The 18,682-nt window shown below is 39.1% G+C and overlaps 1 protein-coding gene across 6 annotated transcripts in view; it reads right to left on the reverse strand.

The window, feature by feature from the left end:
• The window catches only part of PTPRM (protein tyrosine phosphatase receptor type M), an 839,861-nt gene that overhangs the window by 153,730 nt on the left and 667,449 nt on the right, over positions 1-18,682 (reverse strand). For 2 of the 6 annotated variants that reach the window (XM_036244600.1, XM_036244602.1), the window contains 4 exons: positions 16,827-16,901; positions 16,574-16,600; positions 12,638-12,649; positions 11,753-11,940 (listed from right to left, as the gene is read on the reverse strand). In XM_036244600.1, coding sequence (XP_036100493.1) covers positions 11,753-11,940; positions 12,638-12,649; positions 16,574-16,600; positions 16,827-16,901 — 302 coding nt within the window. The remainder of the gene's footprint in view (positions 1-11,752; positions 11,941-12,637; positions 12,650-16,573; positions 16,601-16,826; positions 16,902-18,682) is intronic. The other 4 variants (XM_036244603.1, XM_036244601.1, XM_036244605.1 and 1 more) reach the window with 2 other exon arrangements.

The following is an 18,682-nucleotide window of genomic DNA, read 5'->3' on the forward strand; positions in this document are numbered from 1 at the left end:
GTTCAATTCCCAGTCAGGGCACATGCTCAGGTTGCAGGTTCAGTCCCTGGTTGGGGTGCTTGTGGGAGGCAACCAATCATGTTTCTCTCATCTAGCTCTCAAATCAATAAAAAATATATTTTCAAAAATTATGTGTTTCTTTTGAAGGCAATAATAATAAATCAGGACTTGCAAACCTTAAAAAACATATTTTGCTACTCTCTATCCTTTATGACTGTTTCTCATTATTAAAATAGAGAAAAAATAAAACCAAGCACTCTCTTTAGGCAGATAAATCATGTTAATTAGATTTATAGTATATTCTCTTCGTGTTTCAAGAAATAAGTTTAAAATACACCTAGTAATCAGCCAAGTAAAATATTTAACCATAAAACTGGCAAGGAACTCAAATGCATAATTACTTAAAGCACATAAATACAATACATATAAAAACATATGCTGTGTATTTATAATTAACACTGAATACATTATAATTATTCAGTATCTCTTGTATAATTTCCCTGAAGTAAACGGATAAAAGGTTTTCCATGTATCCCTAAAGGACAAGGATAGATGATAAAGGGAATAAAAATGTTTTTAAATTTATAAGATATTGAATAATATAGATGAATTCCATCATGGATATAAAACTACTTTTATTTTAGAAAATGCAATAGAAGAAATTGAAAAAGTCAGCATATTCTCTTTCTTTTCAGTGATATGACAGATTAAAAAGATTATCGGTTCTGATTCAATATTATTTTGGTCTGAATAATACATGTGACAATAATGTGAATTTATACAATATGAAATATGAAATAAATTAAGTAATTTAAAACACTTATCCATATATTTCCTTATTATTCATGACCCTTAAAAACTAGGACAGTGGGGATCAGAGATGTAATGAAACTATGATCGTAAACACATTTCAGAAACTTGAGGGCTTAATACAAGTATGTGTAATATCATTACCATATCCTCTCAACTCAGAGTTCCTAGTGTTTGGAGATGGGGTGGGGGTTAGAAGTGAGAAAGAGAATGGGTTGCAATGGGAAAAGAGAGAGGAGGTGAAAGATAAAAAGGGCGTATCGGGACAGAAACCCCCTCACTGAGAAATGCTGAATAAATTCAACCCTGGAAGAGGAAGCCAGAGAACGTCCTGTGGATGCCAAGTAATGACACTATTCACAGCAGTGACCACCACCCACTAGGAATATCCATCCAAACAGGAAGTCAGGCACCACTGAGGTAAGGATACTACTAATATCAGCAACACTTAGTGAGTACTTGGTCTTCCGACCGATTGACTTGCTTTCAATAGAGCTGAGTGATTTGCTCAAGGGTCCAGTGTTAGGGTCTCAGCAGAGACTCTTCAGAGACATAACAGGTTAGGGACTTGGGATCCAAGTCTTCTGATGAATCTATTATTGTTTCTACTATACAATACTGTTCTTTGAAAATAATTTACTTTTCAGCTGGTTATTTTTTGTTTCAGTTACTCAAAGTTTAAAGGTATTACCTTGGTTCTGCCTGGAGGCTAGAAATCCAGTTAATGTGTTCCAATTAACAGAGGATATCCTGTTATCACAGATGACAGAGATCCAGGTAACATAACAGTCATTATTACGTTGTATTATCTCACTGAATAAAGATTCAACATCTTCCAGAGAGAATCTTTTAGAAAACCTTGGCTTTCACACACAACTCAAGTTAAACATTCATTTTCTCTCTCCCTTCTCCCTTTTTCTCTCTACTGGGTTGGATGGTAGTAATAGTCCAGGGAGGTAGCATATAGAATCCATGCTCTCAAGAGCTGTAGCTGGATTTTAGCTCCTAGTGGGTTTTGATGAGCCAGGCTGGCAGATATCTGCAGAATGATTTTCCTGCATCTCTCGACAATGAAAAACCAGAGCTAGAGAGGAGCAATGTCGGAGTGACCTCACTTTCAGGGCTGGGGACTGAGTGAGGTTAATGGGCAGCATCTGCTGCTGCTGAGATGTTAAAACACCAGAGTTGTCACTGTCAACGGGGCCCTCAGGGCTGGATGGGTCTTCTGCCAAAAGACAGAACACTTCAAAGCAAACAAAACTGCACACAGAAAAAATAATACTCTTTCAATGGAATCACAAGTCAACTTAATAAAACACAAGGTTAATTCCCATAGGTTTATATCCCTGTGGTGTTGCATGACGAAGTGACAAGTATTGGAAAGAACATGGACTTTAGAGTCAATAGATTATGGAATAAATTCTACCCCTCCATAGCAGGATGGCCTTTGTCAAGTTACTTAAATTCTGAGTCATTTCCTTATCTGTACAATAGGTATGATAATAATGTCATAGTCTTGTGGTTAGAAATACATCTGTGTGTGTGTGTGTGTGTGTGTGTCTTTGTATAGTGCTGATACATTAGGTGTTAGACAAAGGTAGATACTATCAACAACATCATCAATATTCTAAGAGGCAAGCAAGACAATGAAACATCTACTCCTCAACACTTTGTTCCCCAGTAAAATACATCCATGATAACACAAATTACCTTTATGAGCTCTGAAACTGTATATGATGATATATAGTTTATCTCTTGAAATAGTCACATTATGAAATGCATTGAATTTCACCTAAATAATTCTCTATTATTTTTATTAGTGGTTATATAAAAAATTTTAAGCAAACATGAATTACAAATATTTGTTCAAATTTCTAAACATATGGTTGGCATTCAGTGGGTCAAATGATCAGACAATACCATACGATCAGTATTGGTAAGGCTCAAGTTGGTCAGACGCCACTAACGCACTTGATCCGACTTGATGATTTGTACCATTCTGAGCATATATTTTTAATACTCTTACCTATCTTTTTAATTGTTTTAGTTATCTTTTTATCTCTTGTTTTATTATTCATTTATTTTTCTGTTGTTGACAGTATTACAGATGTCCTCTTCACCCCCGTCTGCCAAGCCTCTGCCCCACCCCAGGCCTTCACTACATTATTGTCTGAGTCCATGGGCTATGCACATATGTTCTCTGGTTAATCTTTTCCCATCCCTTCTACCCTTTCCCCTCTGAGATCAGTTATATGTGTTTAAGTACAAAGAAATCAATTCAGCAAATATAAAGGAACTTAACAGTGTTTGTCAAATATCTATGGGATCAATCAATCAATACATAGCCTACCATATTATCAGTTAATATACTGCCTACTATATTATAAATACATTGACCACTGTATTATCAGTTAATATACTGTCCACTGTACTATCAATTAACATGTCTACTATATTATCAATTAATACATTGTCCACTATATTTTCAATTAATACATTGCCCACTACATTATCAATTAATGTGTTGCTTACTATGTTATTCAAACACAGAGCCATGAGATGTGAAAGGAATGGTTGCTTCTGGCGACCAGGGGAGGCTGCAGGAGGAGGCACTGTGTGAGCTGTACCGGAAAGGACTTGCTTGGCAAGTGAAGGAGGAGCCAGAGCTCACCAAGGCAGAGCCACAGCATGAAGCCCGGCTCAGAGACAAGGTGTGAGAGATGGCAAGGGAGTCAGAAGAGCTAGACCATAAGGCACATGGCAGAAAGTAGTTGTGATTAAAATTAAAGCCCAAAATGCAGGCTAAGGCCACACCATGGAGGGTGAGTATGCCACGCAGAGGAGTCTTTCTTCCTGGAAAGGATTCACAGCAGATATTTGAGCATTAGTCAAGTGTGATAATATCTGTTTTATGCAGAAAACTGGTTGCAGAGTGGAGGACAGATTTGCAGAGGGAGACTGAATGTTGAGAGATAAGTTGGGGGCTCTTATAATGGCGCGTGCCAGAGATGACGGCCAGGTAAATGGGAACCGAGAGGAACGAGAAGGGATGGAACAAAAATTGGAGGAGAGAGGAAGTAGTTAGGACTTGTGACCTGCTGATGTGGAGGTGAGGGAGAGGAGGGGCATCGACGACTGTGCCCAAACTTGCGAGACCAAGTTAGTGGGAGGTGACACCATGCAAGTGATACCAGGTGCTCGTGAGGTCAGCAGCTGCCAGGACACTGGCACATGCACAGTCTCTGTGGGCGGGGTCCTGTGGTTAATGGCATCTGGCACTAAAAGCATGTTAATAAGTAGAAAAAGTGCTTAACTCCCCAGGGTAGAAAAATACTGACAAATTTCAAAATGAAAACCAGACAGTTGACTAGAAGTGCTTCAAACAAACTGGAAATGGAGAGTTGCAGGAAATCATTTTTAATCAAATTTTCTGAAGTTTGAACTTAACACACGATATTATCAGGGGCATGGGCAAAAGGAAACTGTATTTTAAAGAAAATCAACTAACACCTAAGAGGTCCTGAAAATGACCATGACAAACTGGAACATGCAATAAATAAAATAAACACTTTCATATTTATAGTTTATAAAAATATAAATCGAGGATTTATGGTATAATCAACCATCTCTATTGCACTATTTAAAACATGCAGAAGCATTTATCTACAAGAAAGTATCCATAAACATATATACTTGACTTGCCCAAAATAGCTTGAAGTAACCTCAAATTTTCAGATAGAAGTTTCTGTCATTTTGTTATGAACCTGGCTCTGCATCACCATGATAATTATAGGAAAAAACCTGTCAAAACTCAGTTGGCTGTGACAGCCACTGGAGGTACAGCTGTTGTGAGTCTTAATGCATTTACAGGGCTTGCCAACACTCCCCAACTCCCGTCCTTAGCTTTCAATGGTTTTGTTTTGTTTGTTTTGTATCCTGTGGGATAGAAAATAATCTGCACTGATTGTGGCAATTGATTGACTCAGCTGGTGCCTGAGAATATGAAATGGGAACTGAAAAGCTCATCTGAAAAGCGCGTGGGCTGGAGGTGAGTGAAGTGAGTGCCTCCGCCGGGGCAGGTGGCGCACAGAAGCATGGAACCAGCTGTGTCAGACAATGGTCCTATCAGCTAAGTAACACCAAGTATCTATTATTCCCCCTGCCCTGCCTCCGTTTTCAAGACTCAACAAAGGCGCTGATATGCTCTGCTCTTAAAACTTTTCCAAAAGTACATGCAATTCTCCCTCTGCCAACTAACCTCCCAGGGAAAGACAAGGCACCTGGGTCCTCTCCCATGGGCTCTGCTGTTGGCCCATCTGAGATCCGGCCCTGTCTTCTCAGCCAGGGGCCTGTCCATTCTGAACAGGGAATTGTAACTGTGACCTCCACAGAGAAAAGGTAGTTTCCAGGGAGTGTTTTTTTTTGAAGGTTTCATTGGCCTCCCTGGAGTGAGAGGCAAGTAAATAAACAGATTTGGGAGGGCAAGTGAGATGTTTTAATGATAATTCCTTCTAAACTTGTCACAACTTTGTCAAATATGCAGTAGTCCCTCCCTTCCATAGTTTCATTTTCCACAATTTCAGGTACCTGCAGTCAACCGTGGTCCAAAAATATTAAAAGGAAAATTACATAAATAAAGAATTCATACGTTTTAAATTGCTCATCGTTCTAAGTGTGACGAAATCATGCATGTTCCCACCTCAGCCTGCCCAGGACATGAATCATTCATTCCTTTGTCCAGCATCTCCAAGCTGTGTGTGGTCCCTGTTCATTAGTCACTTAGTAGCCACGTTGATTATCATACTGACTATATAGTACCGCAGTGCTTGTGTTCAAGTAACCCTTATTTTACCTAACAATGGCCCCAAAGCCATTCATATAACTTTTATTACAGTATATTACAACTGTTCCATTTTATTAATGGTTATGTTGTTAATCTCTTACTCTGCCTAAATTATAAATTAAATTGTATCATAGGTACGGATGTACAGAAAAAAATATAGTATACATAGGGTTTGGTACTATTCACAATATCCACTGGGGTCTTGGAATGTACTCCTTCTGGAGAAGGAGGGGCTGCTGTAGATGAAGGCACTGAACATGACACTGTCCTTGCATTTTTCCAAATCTGTTGGTTTACTTAGAAAACAGGGGGAAGGATGAGAAGAAAAAATGTACAACCCACACATTTAAAAAAGAAATACAAGGAGCTAAAAGGAGATAGATATGTTTAAAGAAAGTCCAGATTCCTTAGAAAAAATACATAGTTGTACTGAAACCTGAAGATTTGGGCATAATGTCTTTAATTCTCCAGTTCAAACTGAGCTAAAAACAATCTCCATGTTCAATTATAAAATTAATCACCACTGTTTGTACCTTAAAGAGATACACAGGATACAGTTAGGTGGGGTAAAATAGATAATGTTTTTCTAAATACATTTAAATATTTATATACACACATATACACTTTTTGAACAGTAGGTTCCCAAGAGTTACTTGGGTTTGTAAGTTTCAGCTGTAGTAACTGGAAAATAAACTTCTGTGCCCCAGAGGGTTATCGATTATCAGCTAATAAAACAGTGTCATCTGTGTTTCTCAGAATGCCCTATCTGGGAGTAGTTTTAAATTGCTGTCCTTCTTTTAACTTAATTTTACAATGACAGAAAAATGTACTCTTTCAGAATCACATGGCTGTTTTTGCACAGTAGGTTAATCTCTTTCTGCTTGGATGCCCAGAGATGTAGAATGAGTTAAAAAACAACTGAGGACCAAAGAAGACCTTTTGGGGACTAGAGAAGGAAGAAACTCACTCTCCAGCCCTGCGGGGTCCCCGGTGGGGGCCTGTGGCTCCACCACTGCAGGAGCAGGGAGAAGGGGCGGGCGCAGGTCCCAGTGTCTGGACGGCCTGTGGGCTCAGAGCAGAGCTGTGGTGTCAGGGTGGCCAGTCGCCCTCTTTGACTCCAGGTCACACAGGCCCAGAAAACTGCAGGAACAGGTCGGCTCAGTCCTACACTGTTCCCCTTGAGTTTAGCTACTTCTGTTTTTCATTTTTGGTAAATTCACAGCTTTTTCCCCCAAGGGGTTCGCACAGACTGCTTGTTGGGAAAGAGAACCAGCTCCTCTTTCACAGCAAAGTACACAAACCTGCCCTTTCTACCTCTTCTTTCTCCAGAGATCCCTGATCCACTCTCCACAGACAATATGCCATTTTCTGTTCAATGCGGCATGTTTACTTTTTTATTGTGATTCATGTCTGAGATTCTTTTGCATCAAATTATTGCATTTCCCCAGTGAGCTATGCCATATGACGATCTTGTTAGGACAAAATCAAATACAAAATTTGCACTGAGTGCTGCTCGTTTCTTCCCACCACTTGCTTTCCCCTTTGTTTGGACACAGTTCTGTCATCTACTTGAATGGTAATAAATCCTCCCAGCGTTTAGACCAATTTTCAGACATTTCTGTCTTGGAAAAGATAAAGACGAATTGGTTGAATCACTGTCAACAGAGAAAAAGTCACTGTTTGAAAATTATTTTATAATCTATAGCTGGCTTTCCTGGTGTACATAGAGTGAAGAAAACCAGAGAGACCCACAGGACGATTATGCGGAGTCACAGTAGCAACTGGAGACTCTCTTGAGTCCTGATGCAATTCACTGCTGCGACTAGGGCCAGGCCAAGCATGCTGCATTTTGAACATGGACAGAGAGATGTAGTTCATATTATACTTTCTCTGTAATATATTCTCCCTCGCCCCTTTTCTTTTTTGGGTATTGATTATTATCTTTCAATCAATTCCTGTATGCCTTGTACAAATAATGTTTAAAAGTTAAGCTGTTTATACTAAATAGATCTTCATCCAAGTGCAGGAATGAGACTTATGCTATCTGCGTCTTTCTTCCTTCCCATGGCTTCCAGAATGACATCCAAGCTCTTCGGTAGGACACACGGAGCCCTTCACGACTGGAACCCTGACTATCTGCATCCACCTGCCCCTCCTGAAATTCAGGCCAACGTCTCAGTGTACTCTGTTATACTTTGTGTCTACCTGGAATCTGCTCTTTCATCTTCTCCTGGCCAACCCCCACTCATCCTTTAAGGAAAAAGTCATCCATGTCCAGGACTGCACTCCAGGCTGGCTCAGGTGTCTCCAGTGGCCTTAAAAGCAGCCCTGCAATTCTCTCTTGTGGGGTTGAACCCACTGCAATTCCTATGTGGCTGCACCTCCTGCAGAGTGAGCTTTCTGAGGGCGGGGCACCCAGCCCTGCAGAGTCACAGCACCTGCTCAGTGTTCTCTGGTGAACTGAGTGCAATTATTCAACTTCCCCCTAAATCCTGCTTTGCCAAAACCACCAGTAGAACCTTTTAAAAAAAGACTATTCTGTGGCCTCTAGTTACACTATTCCTCAGGACTTACCTAGCAGATATGAAAAGACTATTTTAGCAATTAAAGGTGATATCATATATTTAAACGTACTATTTTCTTAGTTCTCAAATTTTATCCACAGAATCAAACCTACCTACTTATGTAAGTTACTTTTCAATGGGAGCTTTTGATGATATATGATACATACTAGGGAAATTACCTACCTCTATATACTGAGCCCTTTCCACAAAGTGAGGGGCTCCCTGCATCCTCAGAGTGCTGAGCATGAGAGATGACAGATGTGCTGAACCGCAATGTGACAGTGTCCCTATGAAGAACACTGTGCAGTTCTGCTCTTGGATCTTATACAGGGTGGGGCAAAAGTAGGTTTATGGTTGTGAATAGGTGAAACAGTTTACTCTTGTATTATTTATTAATTATTGTACTATTTTCCATTTGATATCTGTAAACTTACTTTTGTCCCACTCTGTATTAGTTATTATTTTTCTCTTTTACTAGCTAAGACTTCAACTCAATGTCAGATACAGTTATAGCATTTATAATGCATTAAGTGGGTTAATCCTCATACAACTTTATGAGATTGATAATCAGTTATTCCATTTTACAGATGAGGAAACTGAGGCCAGAGATGTTAGATAACTTTCTCAAGGTCACATAGCTAGTAGTAGAAAGCAGAGTTGAGTTGCAACACAGGCGGTCTGGCTCCAGAGCCATGTCCCACACCAGGGCCTCCCAGTCTCTGCCCTGAGAGGCTCACACTACACCAGACAGCACAACACTCCTGACTCTTAGTGCAGGTAAAAAGAAAGACGCAGACTTCATAGCACAAGTCAAAGAGGTACCTGAATAACTGCTTGAGGATTTTGCAGATTCACACTAGAATCAATATTCCCTAAGGTTAGAGAATGTAGAGCAGAGTAAATATAGCATGGGATGGTTCACTGCTCCTTTAATTCCCATCAGCTTGGCTGTGCCTCTCGAAAAGATCTGAGCATGTAACTTAGCGACACATGCAGGCAAGGATGCCAAAGGCAGAGCTCCAGGCTGGCGGAGAGACACAGCTAAGCAGGCGTCCCCTCTCCCTGTAGCCACTGTACACGTTTACCCAAGTACCAGCCTTACTCCCACTCCCGCTACTCTGTCCCACCAGGGTCCTCCCGCCAACACCAGCACCCTGCCCCCCCCAGGGGTATTTAATCATCTGAAAATTACTCAGTACTAGGATTATTCCTAACAGAATTTTCTGTTTTATTTCTCCCAATAGCACCTTCTTATTTGTTCCTGCTTTCCTCTCTAGTATATGTTGTTTTTTCATTTTTTTTCCTTCCTTCCTTCCTTTTTTTTTTTATCCTCACCTGAGGACATTTTTTTGCATTTATCTTCAGACAGAGTGGAAGGTGGGGGGAGACACATTGACTGGTTGTGACCCACATGACACCAACCAGGGCCAGGGACTAACCGCAACTGAGGTACGTGCCGTTAGCGGGAACCAAACCGGGTCTCTCTGGTCTGCGGGCCAATGCTCTCGCTCCTGAGCCAAACCGGCCAGGGCACTTCCTTTTTTTTTTTTTTCCAAAAACAACTAATAATGGTTTTAGTGTTTAAATATTTACTTTTGTCCCCAGCTTTATGGAGATATAATTGATATATAACATTATGTGAGTTTAAGGTACATGAGGTGATGACTTGATACACTTATCTATATTACTTTTAAGCAGTCCTTTCTGATCCACTGACTAGTTAGAATAAGAAAAAATAGTATTTTGAAGTATAATTAATTAACAAAACATTTTATTTCGAAGTATCACAACTCAATGAATCGTGAATTATAATATGCTTAAAATGAGTATAAATTGTTTCAGTTTGCACTTACAAATCATATTTCTGTAGGATATCTGAATAGAAAATATTTTTTTGCACACTTTCAAATATGTATCATTTATAGTATATTACAGGAAGGGACAAAATAGATATTTTTAAATAGTCCATAAAAATTTGGAATCGGGTTATTTCATGAATTGTTATTTAAGCCTATAACTAATCTCTCTGACATTAATATCTTCAATAAACATTTGAGCAATATCTGCATTCAGAATACTGGATAGAACTCAGACATTGCCTCTATTCATTAGGCTTATATTTTCTCAGTAACTTAATTTTGTCTTTCATAAGATATTAATGCTTTTGGAACTCTTATTCTTAAACCTGTTAATACCTAAGCTAGCTTTTAAAAGTGTATGAGGAAATATGCAAAGGCAGACAATCTCACTGAATTATAAATCACTAAAGGTAAAACTAAAATAGCTGCTAAATACAATCTCTGGGTTGCTGAAATACAGAACTTCATCTGAAAATATTTCCCGGACTTGAAGCAAACTCTTGGGGCTGGTGTGAGTTAGTTTCCTTGGCTTTGCAGTCTCCTGGACAGAGGGCCACTGGCAACACAGGGGAATGCGCATGTCAGCAGACCAAGTATGTCTGTCTGTCTGCGCTGGACTGAAGACCTGTCTTCAAAGACCAGCCGCGGCAGTGGCACGGCCCTCACCGTGTAACGAAGCTGGCCAGTAAGCTCAGAAATGGAGCTAAACCTAAGACAACGTGGCATCTGGGACACAAAATGAAGTGTCATCAGTGTTTCCCAAGAGGAGAAAGAAGCAATTTGAAACATGTAGAATATACAGATAGTAGGAACTGATTTCAAAAATACTCTCATTCCAGTCAAGGTGCTCTTCAGTTGTGGGCCAGTCAGGTCAATACAGCACCAGAAACACATTCTAAGATTTTAAAAACCACATAACTATATAATCCTATTTTTACTCTAAGCATGCTACTGTATCTTCACTAATTTTAACAAAGTAAAAAGAGAAATCTACTCCCTCCACTCATACACTCAAACACGGGCTTCTTTGAATCAGACTTCTTCAAATCTATTCATTCTTTTCAATTCTTAAATGACTTTCCAAAAGAATCAGCTAATGACAGAGGCAGTGAAAGAGATGAGCCCCACATTTCACATAGGGTAAGAGAATGTCACTGCTCCCGCAAACACCCTGAAAGCTGTCCGCACCAGATCCCAGGACTGCGACGTGCTCTCTGCTGGCAGGACAACAAGCTGTCGCTGCTATGACACTAGCCAGTCCCTCTAATCTCCTCCACATGACATAGCTGGTTGGTCTATAATTGTTTTAAGTAGGCATTTTCTTCCTGAGATAACTACTATAAAATTATTAGGATTTAACATCATTCAATTATAGAAAAAGCCAACAAAGTGATCAAGTATGGGGAAGAGAGCCTGGCTGGTCTCTGCTTTCATTGCACATTTATGTAAAATAAGGGAAAAGGTGAAGTGGCCCTCCTTTTTCCATTTAACACATGTTAGCTTCCTAGTAATAAATCTTACCACCTGCTGGGAATGGAGCCATAGCTGAAATACCTGGTCTCCTCTGGCAGCCTTCATGGAGTCCCACTGGCTGGCTGAGTAAGTTGGGAAGCACAGTCCCTGGCATGATGCCCAGGAAGGCTGAGAAGGGGCCCTGGCACTGAGCTTCTGCTCACCTCGTATTCCTCCTTGAAGCCGTAGCCCTCGGCACACTTCATCTGCGTGATGTGTTGAAGCAGGTCTGCCACCCGGATGGCGGGGTGGAGCTGCCCCGTCTGGTAGGGCACTTCGGCCACCTCGCGCTTTTTGTACGCGTGGGACTGCACCAAGCTGCTGGTGTCGCTGGCCATCGTGTGGGTTTCATCTAGAAAAGAAGGCATGGAGGAAGTGAGGGTGAATCAGCAGGCTTTGTTGAAGTCATCGAAAATGCTAAGAAGTTGCGGCTGACATCCCTTCAACCTATAGCTGCAATAATCCCTACAATGGTTTAGCAAAAAAGAAAAGTTAAATGTTTAGAAATTTAAATGGGATTGGCAATACTGACAGGAATGAGGCAGAAATCTTGGTTTTTACAAAGCAGTCCAAACGATATATTGCTTTCACGAAGCTGGTTGATAAGAACTTTGGGTGCTAAAGTTCATAGAAGTTTCCGCCTGAAACTTCATCAAGGCCTGGTGTAAAACCAGTCTTGTATTTCTTCCGAAGATTCGTTGTCTAATTTGTATGATGAAATAAATAAACTCTGTACAAATGTTCTGTGAGCAAAGTAAAAGTGCACAAAATGGTTTGGCTTCTATTAGCAATGAGAATGGATTTGATACATGAAACCAAAGAAAAGCGGAAAAGAAGAGGGAACTCAGTGTGATGAGTCACTTTGCATGCTCCAGTAGCAGAAAGCTTGACAAAATACTGTGGACCAGCGCATCACACATGGAATGTTCTACGGGGCTAACATGCACGCCAACACACAGCAGAGCCGGCCGGCTTTGTCAGGATCTACAGATGAGAAACACACTCCCACTCCCTCCACACCTTTTCCATGAGGTGAATGGGTAACTTACCATTGATTGGCACTTTTAAGAAGATACATATCAGGAGAAAAGAGGAGAAAAAGGAAACAGGGCATAAGCAATAATACTGTGTGAGTAATTACAGGTAGTTTTTATTTTGTGCTTTAATTTTACAGTTACGTTTTCTATACATAGGTGGTCTCAGGGCAAAGCCTCAATTCTCCCATCATGTCAGGATGGAGGTGTTTACGTACTCAAACTAAAAGGAGATTAAAGTGATATCACAATTGCTTTCCATCCCCCAAGAACCAAGTAATGACTAAATGTCTTATTTGTATTTGACACATCTTATTTAAATTTCTTGAAAAAGTCAACCAAATTGTATTATAAAATTAATGTTAAAATTTGGTCAAATAAGCCTAAAAAGGCCATATTTTAATAAAAGACTACTAGTAAATTCAATTAATTAACTGCAGAAATTGTAGCTATTAAAAAATGTCTTGTGTAGGAAAGTGCTATGAGATTAAGATTTCCATATTCTACAGGTTAACTCATTATAATGCTGAATCCCTTTAGCTGTTTTATAATTGAGGATGTGTCTCATAAAGAAATAATGCAAAGTAACTAAAAATGAGGATATTAAATCAAATTTGATTTTAGGTATAAATAATTAAATTTGTTCAATTTTTTTTTTAAAAATTACCAGATTATTTATCAATAGGAAATTCAGCTATGGGGTTTGTTTTTAAACTGAGAAGTTCAAATCCAAAAGAAACTTAGTTCAAGGGTGCTTGGTCAGCTAGGCCTGGTTTTGAAACCTCACTTCTAGTTGCATTGCAAAGCACCTGGGGATGCATGGTATGAAAGGTGGTACACAAGTGTGTAGCTATGTTGCTGTTGCTGAAATGGCACCTGGATCACTACAAGGTGGCTAAAGACACAAAGACAAAATAAAAAGAGTGGTAAGTTGATTTTATGATTTTTTTCATTTGGAATTGCTTTGAAATTTAGAAATTCGTATGTTCTCATTTTATTAGACCAGTCGCATATAAACCGGGAAATTTTCACATCAAATTTGCTTGCTGGCAACTGCCAAGCTCGTAAAGTGGGATACAGGATCGCCACTGAAGTACTGTATCTGTTGAGCTTTTAGCTACTCCAGCAGGAAGTTTCTTCTCTGTACTAAAATAAATGGAACATTAATTAGTTTCCCCCCTGTGCCTCTCTCCATCCCTCAGTTTTGTACCTTTTGGGATGAACATAATTAAATGCCCTCCATTGTGGACCAACCTCCTACACTTACTTCCCTTAAATGAATCATCTGGGCCTTTTATGTGGATACACTTGCAGCAACTGAGCAGTACTTTGATCCAGGGCTAGGCATTTCTGGAAGTTTTAATCACATGGTTCAAACCACTGTCACTGTTGTATGTATTATCTCCCACTGCAGTGTGACATCTTGGCCTCATTACGAGTGTGGACTTGTCCTAAAGCATTTAAACACTACCGAGACCATTTCAGAAAAGAGTACTATTATCCAGTGTTTAGATATCAAAGAGGGAATAGAAAATTTCTAATGCAATATCTGTTATGAAATTGGGTCACCTAAACTAGTAAAAATTCTTGATTCCATACACATTAGTGATTAATCAGTGTCCTCCGACTTCTTAAAAAAGAATTATTACTGATAAAACATATCATTTATCATTAATTTCCTATATTTGTTAAAATTTACTCACATATTTTTAAATAAAAAATTATGCATAAGAGGAAATCAGAAATAAAGCTTCTCACTAACAGTTCTGATTATTTTCTAACAACTGAAGATAAATTCTACCTATATTTAATAAACTACCTTGAATTTTCAACAAGCCAGCTAAAAAATCTTGAAGTGAAATAAATGCTGTCTTTTTGAGGTCGGGGAGAATCTATCTATCATCTATCTATCTATCTATCTATCTATCTATCTATCTATCTATCTTTTTTTTGCAAGACAATTATGTAAAGGCACAAAGCTCTGTACATTAGGGCTGGGCACCTTAGCCTGTGAGAATAAAAGGTGGAGAAACTAGAGGATTTAATTGTGCCAAGCTCTGAGTCACAATAAACATTTATTCGTGTCTTAAGTGATAACATACTATTCTCAAAAAGTGCCAGAGTAGATTTACAGCTTATTTTCTTTCTAGTTTCAGGTGATAACCTCACTAATCCTCAGTACTCAATATATAGATTCACATTTGCACCACGTAATGTGGAAGGAACAGTTGCAAGCACCACCATTTGTTATGTTGGCACATATATAAGCTAGACATGCTGACAGGTATTTGTCTATCTGGTTGACTTATTTTTCACAATGCGCATCCTTTCTGCTCCTCAAACTGTCTGTTCAAATGAATCTCTCTCAGTAGAGAAGCCTAACCAACTTTATAAGAAGTCATTAGCATTCGTAATGACGAAGCAGCAACTTTAAAAAATGATATTTGTTTAATAAGCTTATCTAAATCCTGCTGTGAAACCTGAACATTTTCTTCCCTCTGACAATGCACCACTCAGCACTCCCCACTCACATCGCCCCCAGGTCAGACCATCTACTAGGGATTGGAATGAAGGCTACAGCATACAAAGAAATGCAAACCTTCGCCCATCAAAAGATTCTGCAAATGTCATCTTGAGTGCAGATTGCATTGTTCAGGAACCTAATGAAAAGAATAAAAATGCAGCTTCCTCCCTAACAGTTGGTATTCAAATGTGCGTGCTTTAATGGCTTTTATTTGTTAGTCACCAAAATGATGCAAATTCAAAAATCCTGATTTATGTCCTTTCTGAAACTTCCGAGTTCATTTTTCCCTCAAGCAATGAATTTGCTTAAGCCCAGAAAAGACCATAAGCAAAAAAAAGAGCACCATCTTTACAAACATCTCAACAACTCAGAGAAAAGAGAAGCACAGGGGGAAAAGTTATGTTGCAAAGATATAAACCCTCGTAAAGAGAATTAGGAGGCAGCAGTCACACAGCTGAGGACGGAGCTCTGGCTACAGTGAAGTGTTATACACCTCTAGGCCAGCTGTGTTGGGCTCCGTTTGGTAAGGTTAGTGGCAGAAGGAGAACACAGCTGTGATACACACGGGTTACGTGTGCATCTCCCATGAAGAGCAGCTCATGCTAGTTCGGTAATGCCATTTTGCAGCCAGGTAATGCTATTTCTCCTTATCCTTCTTATACCGGACAAATGGGATTTTCCCCCTTTAACTCCCCACTGGGAACATTTCATACTTTCAATGCATTTTCCCCCACATTTTATTCCTAGCTTTTTATTTCATTTCTAGTGACATCTGACACATAATAAACCATGTGATTATAAAGTGCCATCTTGCTATTTTGCTGTTGGGAACGTTAGCTCCTTTGAAATTCCCGTGTTCACAGGCACTTTGGAATCCTGGAGTGCCCCGAGTGTCTCTGAGGAGAGGTGGGGGCCAAAACTCTATTGTGATCATTTTTTCTGCATAACATTTGGCATAATTAGAAAACTGCTATTTTTGAAATCGAAGTTTTTAGTGCTTAGCAGTAAGTGAAAATAACAAGCTATTTTCACTTTTACAACTGTCACATTGGACAGAACTCAGCTCTTGGAAGTAAACAGCTAAGTGATTACATACTGTGGTTTTTCACGACATCAGACTTGACTTTGAGTTTGGAACACAAAAAGGGAGACTACTGGAGCTGGGATTGTTCATTTGACCCTTTTGGTATCATTCCCATCATGCATGAGGCAAACTCTTCTTACCAATGGAGACTATTTGGAGAAAGTCTTTGTATTATCTATGCCCCTACTCCCTGCCCCCACCCCACTCCAGGCCACCCACTACCCCCTTGTCCTGCTTGCAACCACTGCATCACACAGAATTTAAATTCCAGTCTCCCACAGAGTGGCCACTGACTCTCTACATTACTCCTGCAATAAACTATGATAAAGGGAAATGTTCTCACCTAAAATTGCAGTTGGCACAAATGGGTCTGTCATACATCATAAGCAGGTCAATGCAGAGAAAGTAAAAAGAGAAAGAACAGTAAATGATTGATGAAAGGCCCCCAATATTCCCACAGAAAGCCACAGAAAGCATCGGGTTATAAGACATCAAACATATTAAGCTCCCAAAGCATCATGGACAGCAAAGTGAGCACTGATTGAATCTGACTGCTAAGGCTCATGAAAAGATGAAACAATGGAAAAGTCTATTACCTGGGTAATAGGAATTAGGCACCGATGTACTCAGTGTGTTTGTTTTCATTGTAAAGGATGATGGTGAAGACACAGCTGTAAATAAGAGAAAGGCTAGTCAGCAGATGCGGAGAAGCAATAATACCTGAAAACATGAGATCCCTTTCAGGGACACCATGCTGGTATAGACTTGACTGAGGAAACATCATAGGTTTACTGAGTCTCCATGGTCAATATTGCCATTCCTGCTGTCTCTGGGGCACTACTTGTCTTTTAGAGGACAAGCACTCTTTTATCATTTAAAAGATTTTCTTACCCCACCACAAATGAAGAAAAACCAACAACCACAGCTGCCATTTTGAATCAAGAAATTCATTTAGACTTCGAGTCTGATTTCTAGCCTTTGCTTGTAAAACCTAGCATCATGATGAACTGATTTTTCACAACTAAGAGTATGAGAAAGTGTCCGCACATTATTTTTATAGTTTGCAAAATCCTCTCCTTCCTCAAATTTTGGATATTCAGGGAACTTTCCACAATGCTATAACCTGGTTTATGAAAAATAAAGGCGATGTTTCACGCACGTTACACATCAGGTGAACTCTGTATGCCCGTGTATTATTCTACTGGCCTTATCAGTCCTTACAAAGTGCTTATTTTTATTTGAAATATTACTCTGAAACACTCAAGATTTAACTGTTACACCTTCTTTTCCTCCCTGTTATTAAGAGGAAAGTCAATCTCATTCAATTTATCTGATTCCACTGAAATTGGGTAGTTCTCATTTTTAGTTTGTTAACTCTCTTCAACGCCTAAATTGATTAGTGATTTAAAAACACTTTAATTTCATGAAAGTGTACAGATAAATAATTTGAATGTGCTCAAACAGGTTAAATGTAAGTCTAAATTTTAACTCCTGTGATGTGTGTGTGTGTGTGTGTGTGTGTGTGTGTGTGTGTGTGTAACCTATTAGACGTTGAGTTTGACCCAGTTACATCATTGTATTATGGAACCACTACCAACTCCCAATGGATGTTGTATGTTATCTTTATTCCGATGACATATTAATATATTTAGCTCTCCTGGAGAAGTTCCTTTAAGATGGTGTTTTACCTATGTTTATGTTTTTAAAGTGTAGAGTTAGTGAATAACAGAAGAAGAACCAGCCCACAGGCTGCCTATTATTCACAAGATAATTTTTCTAAAATAGAAAAGTATCACATTTATAATGCATGTTTATGGTAAGCTACAGGAAAAAAGAGAGCAATTGATGAAAATAAAAACAAAAAACCTGAGTACCTATAAAATATGCTAGGGTCAGCAAGAATAATGCCTATTACCTGCAGTCATTGTTATGTGATAGGTAAAAATGTGCAAAGCAGATATAAAAAAACTATGTTTATTTCCCCCCTTTAAAAAAAGGTATTTTAAATACTTTTGTTTTTTAGTATAAAAATTAAACTCATTCCCACTATACAGATCTATTTTCCTCCTTTTAATGTACAACTCCCATTTGCTTCAGTGAATAAATTATATATGTTTGTGCTTATTTTTAAATTCTCCTTTTTCATTTTTTGCTGTCTCATTTCTAAAAGGTACTCACTGCCCCATTGCTAGCACTTTCTCCCAACCCTAAAAGATCTCAAACATTCTCAGATTTGTAATAGGTTTGGGGCTGAACCCTCAGTGGTCTAATGAATACTTTCCCTCCGTCAGTAACTGCTCTCTTATTTTAAAGGCATTAAGAGAGCATTATGATAAAGTTTACCACTGGGGTCAGTCCTGATGGGTGGAATTCGATGAGACCTACTCATTGTTCAAAGAGTGGGAAGAAAATGGAGTGCCTATTGCTTTGTTTCTTCTATTGGCTACAATCG

This window comes from Molossus molossus, unplaced genomic scaffold, assembly GCF_014108415.1.
Source record: "Molossus molossus isolate mMolMol1 unplaced genomic scaffold, mMolMol1.p scaffold_m16_p_6, whole genome shotgun sequence".
Taxonomy (NCBI): domain Eukaryota; kingdom Metazoa; phylum Chordata; class Mammalia; order Chiroptera; family Molossidae; genus Molossus; species Molossus molossus.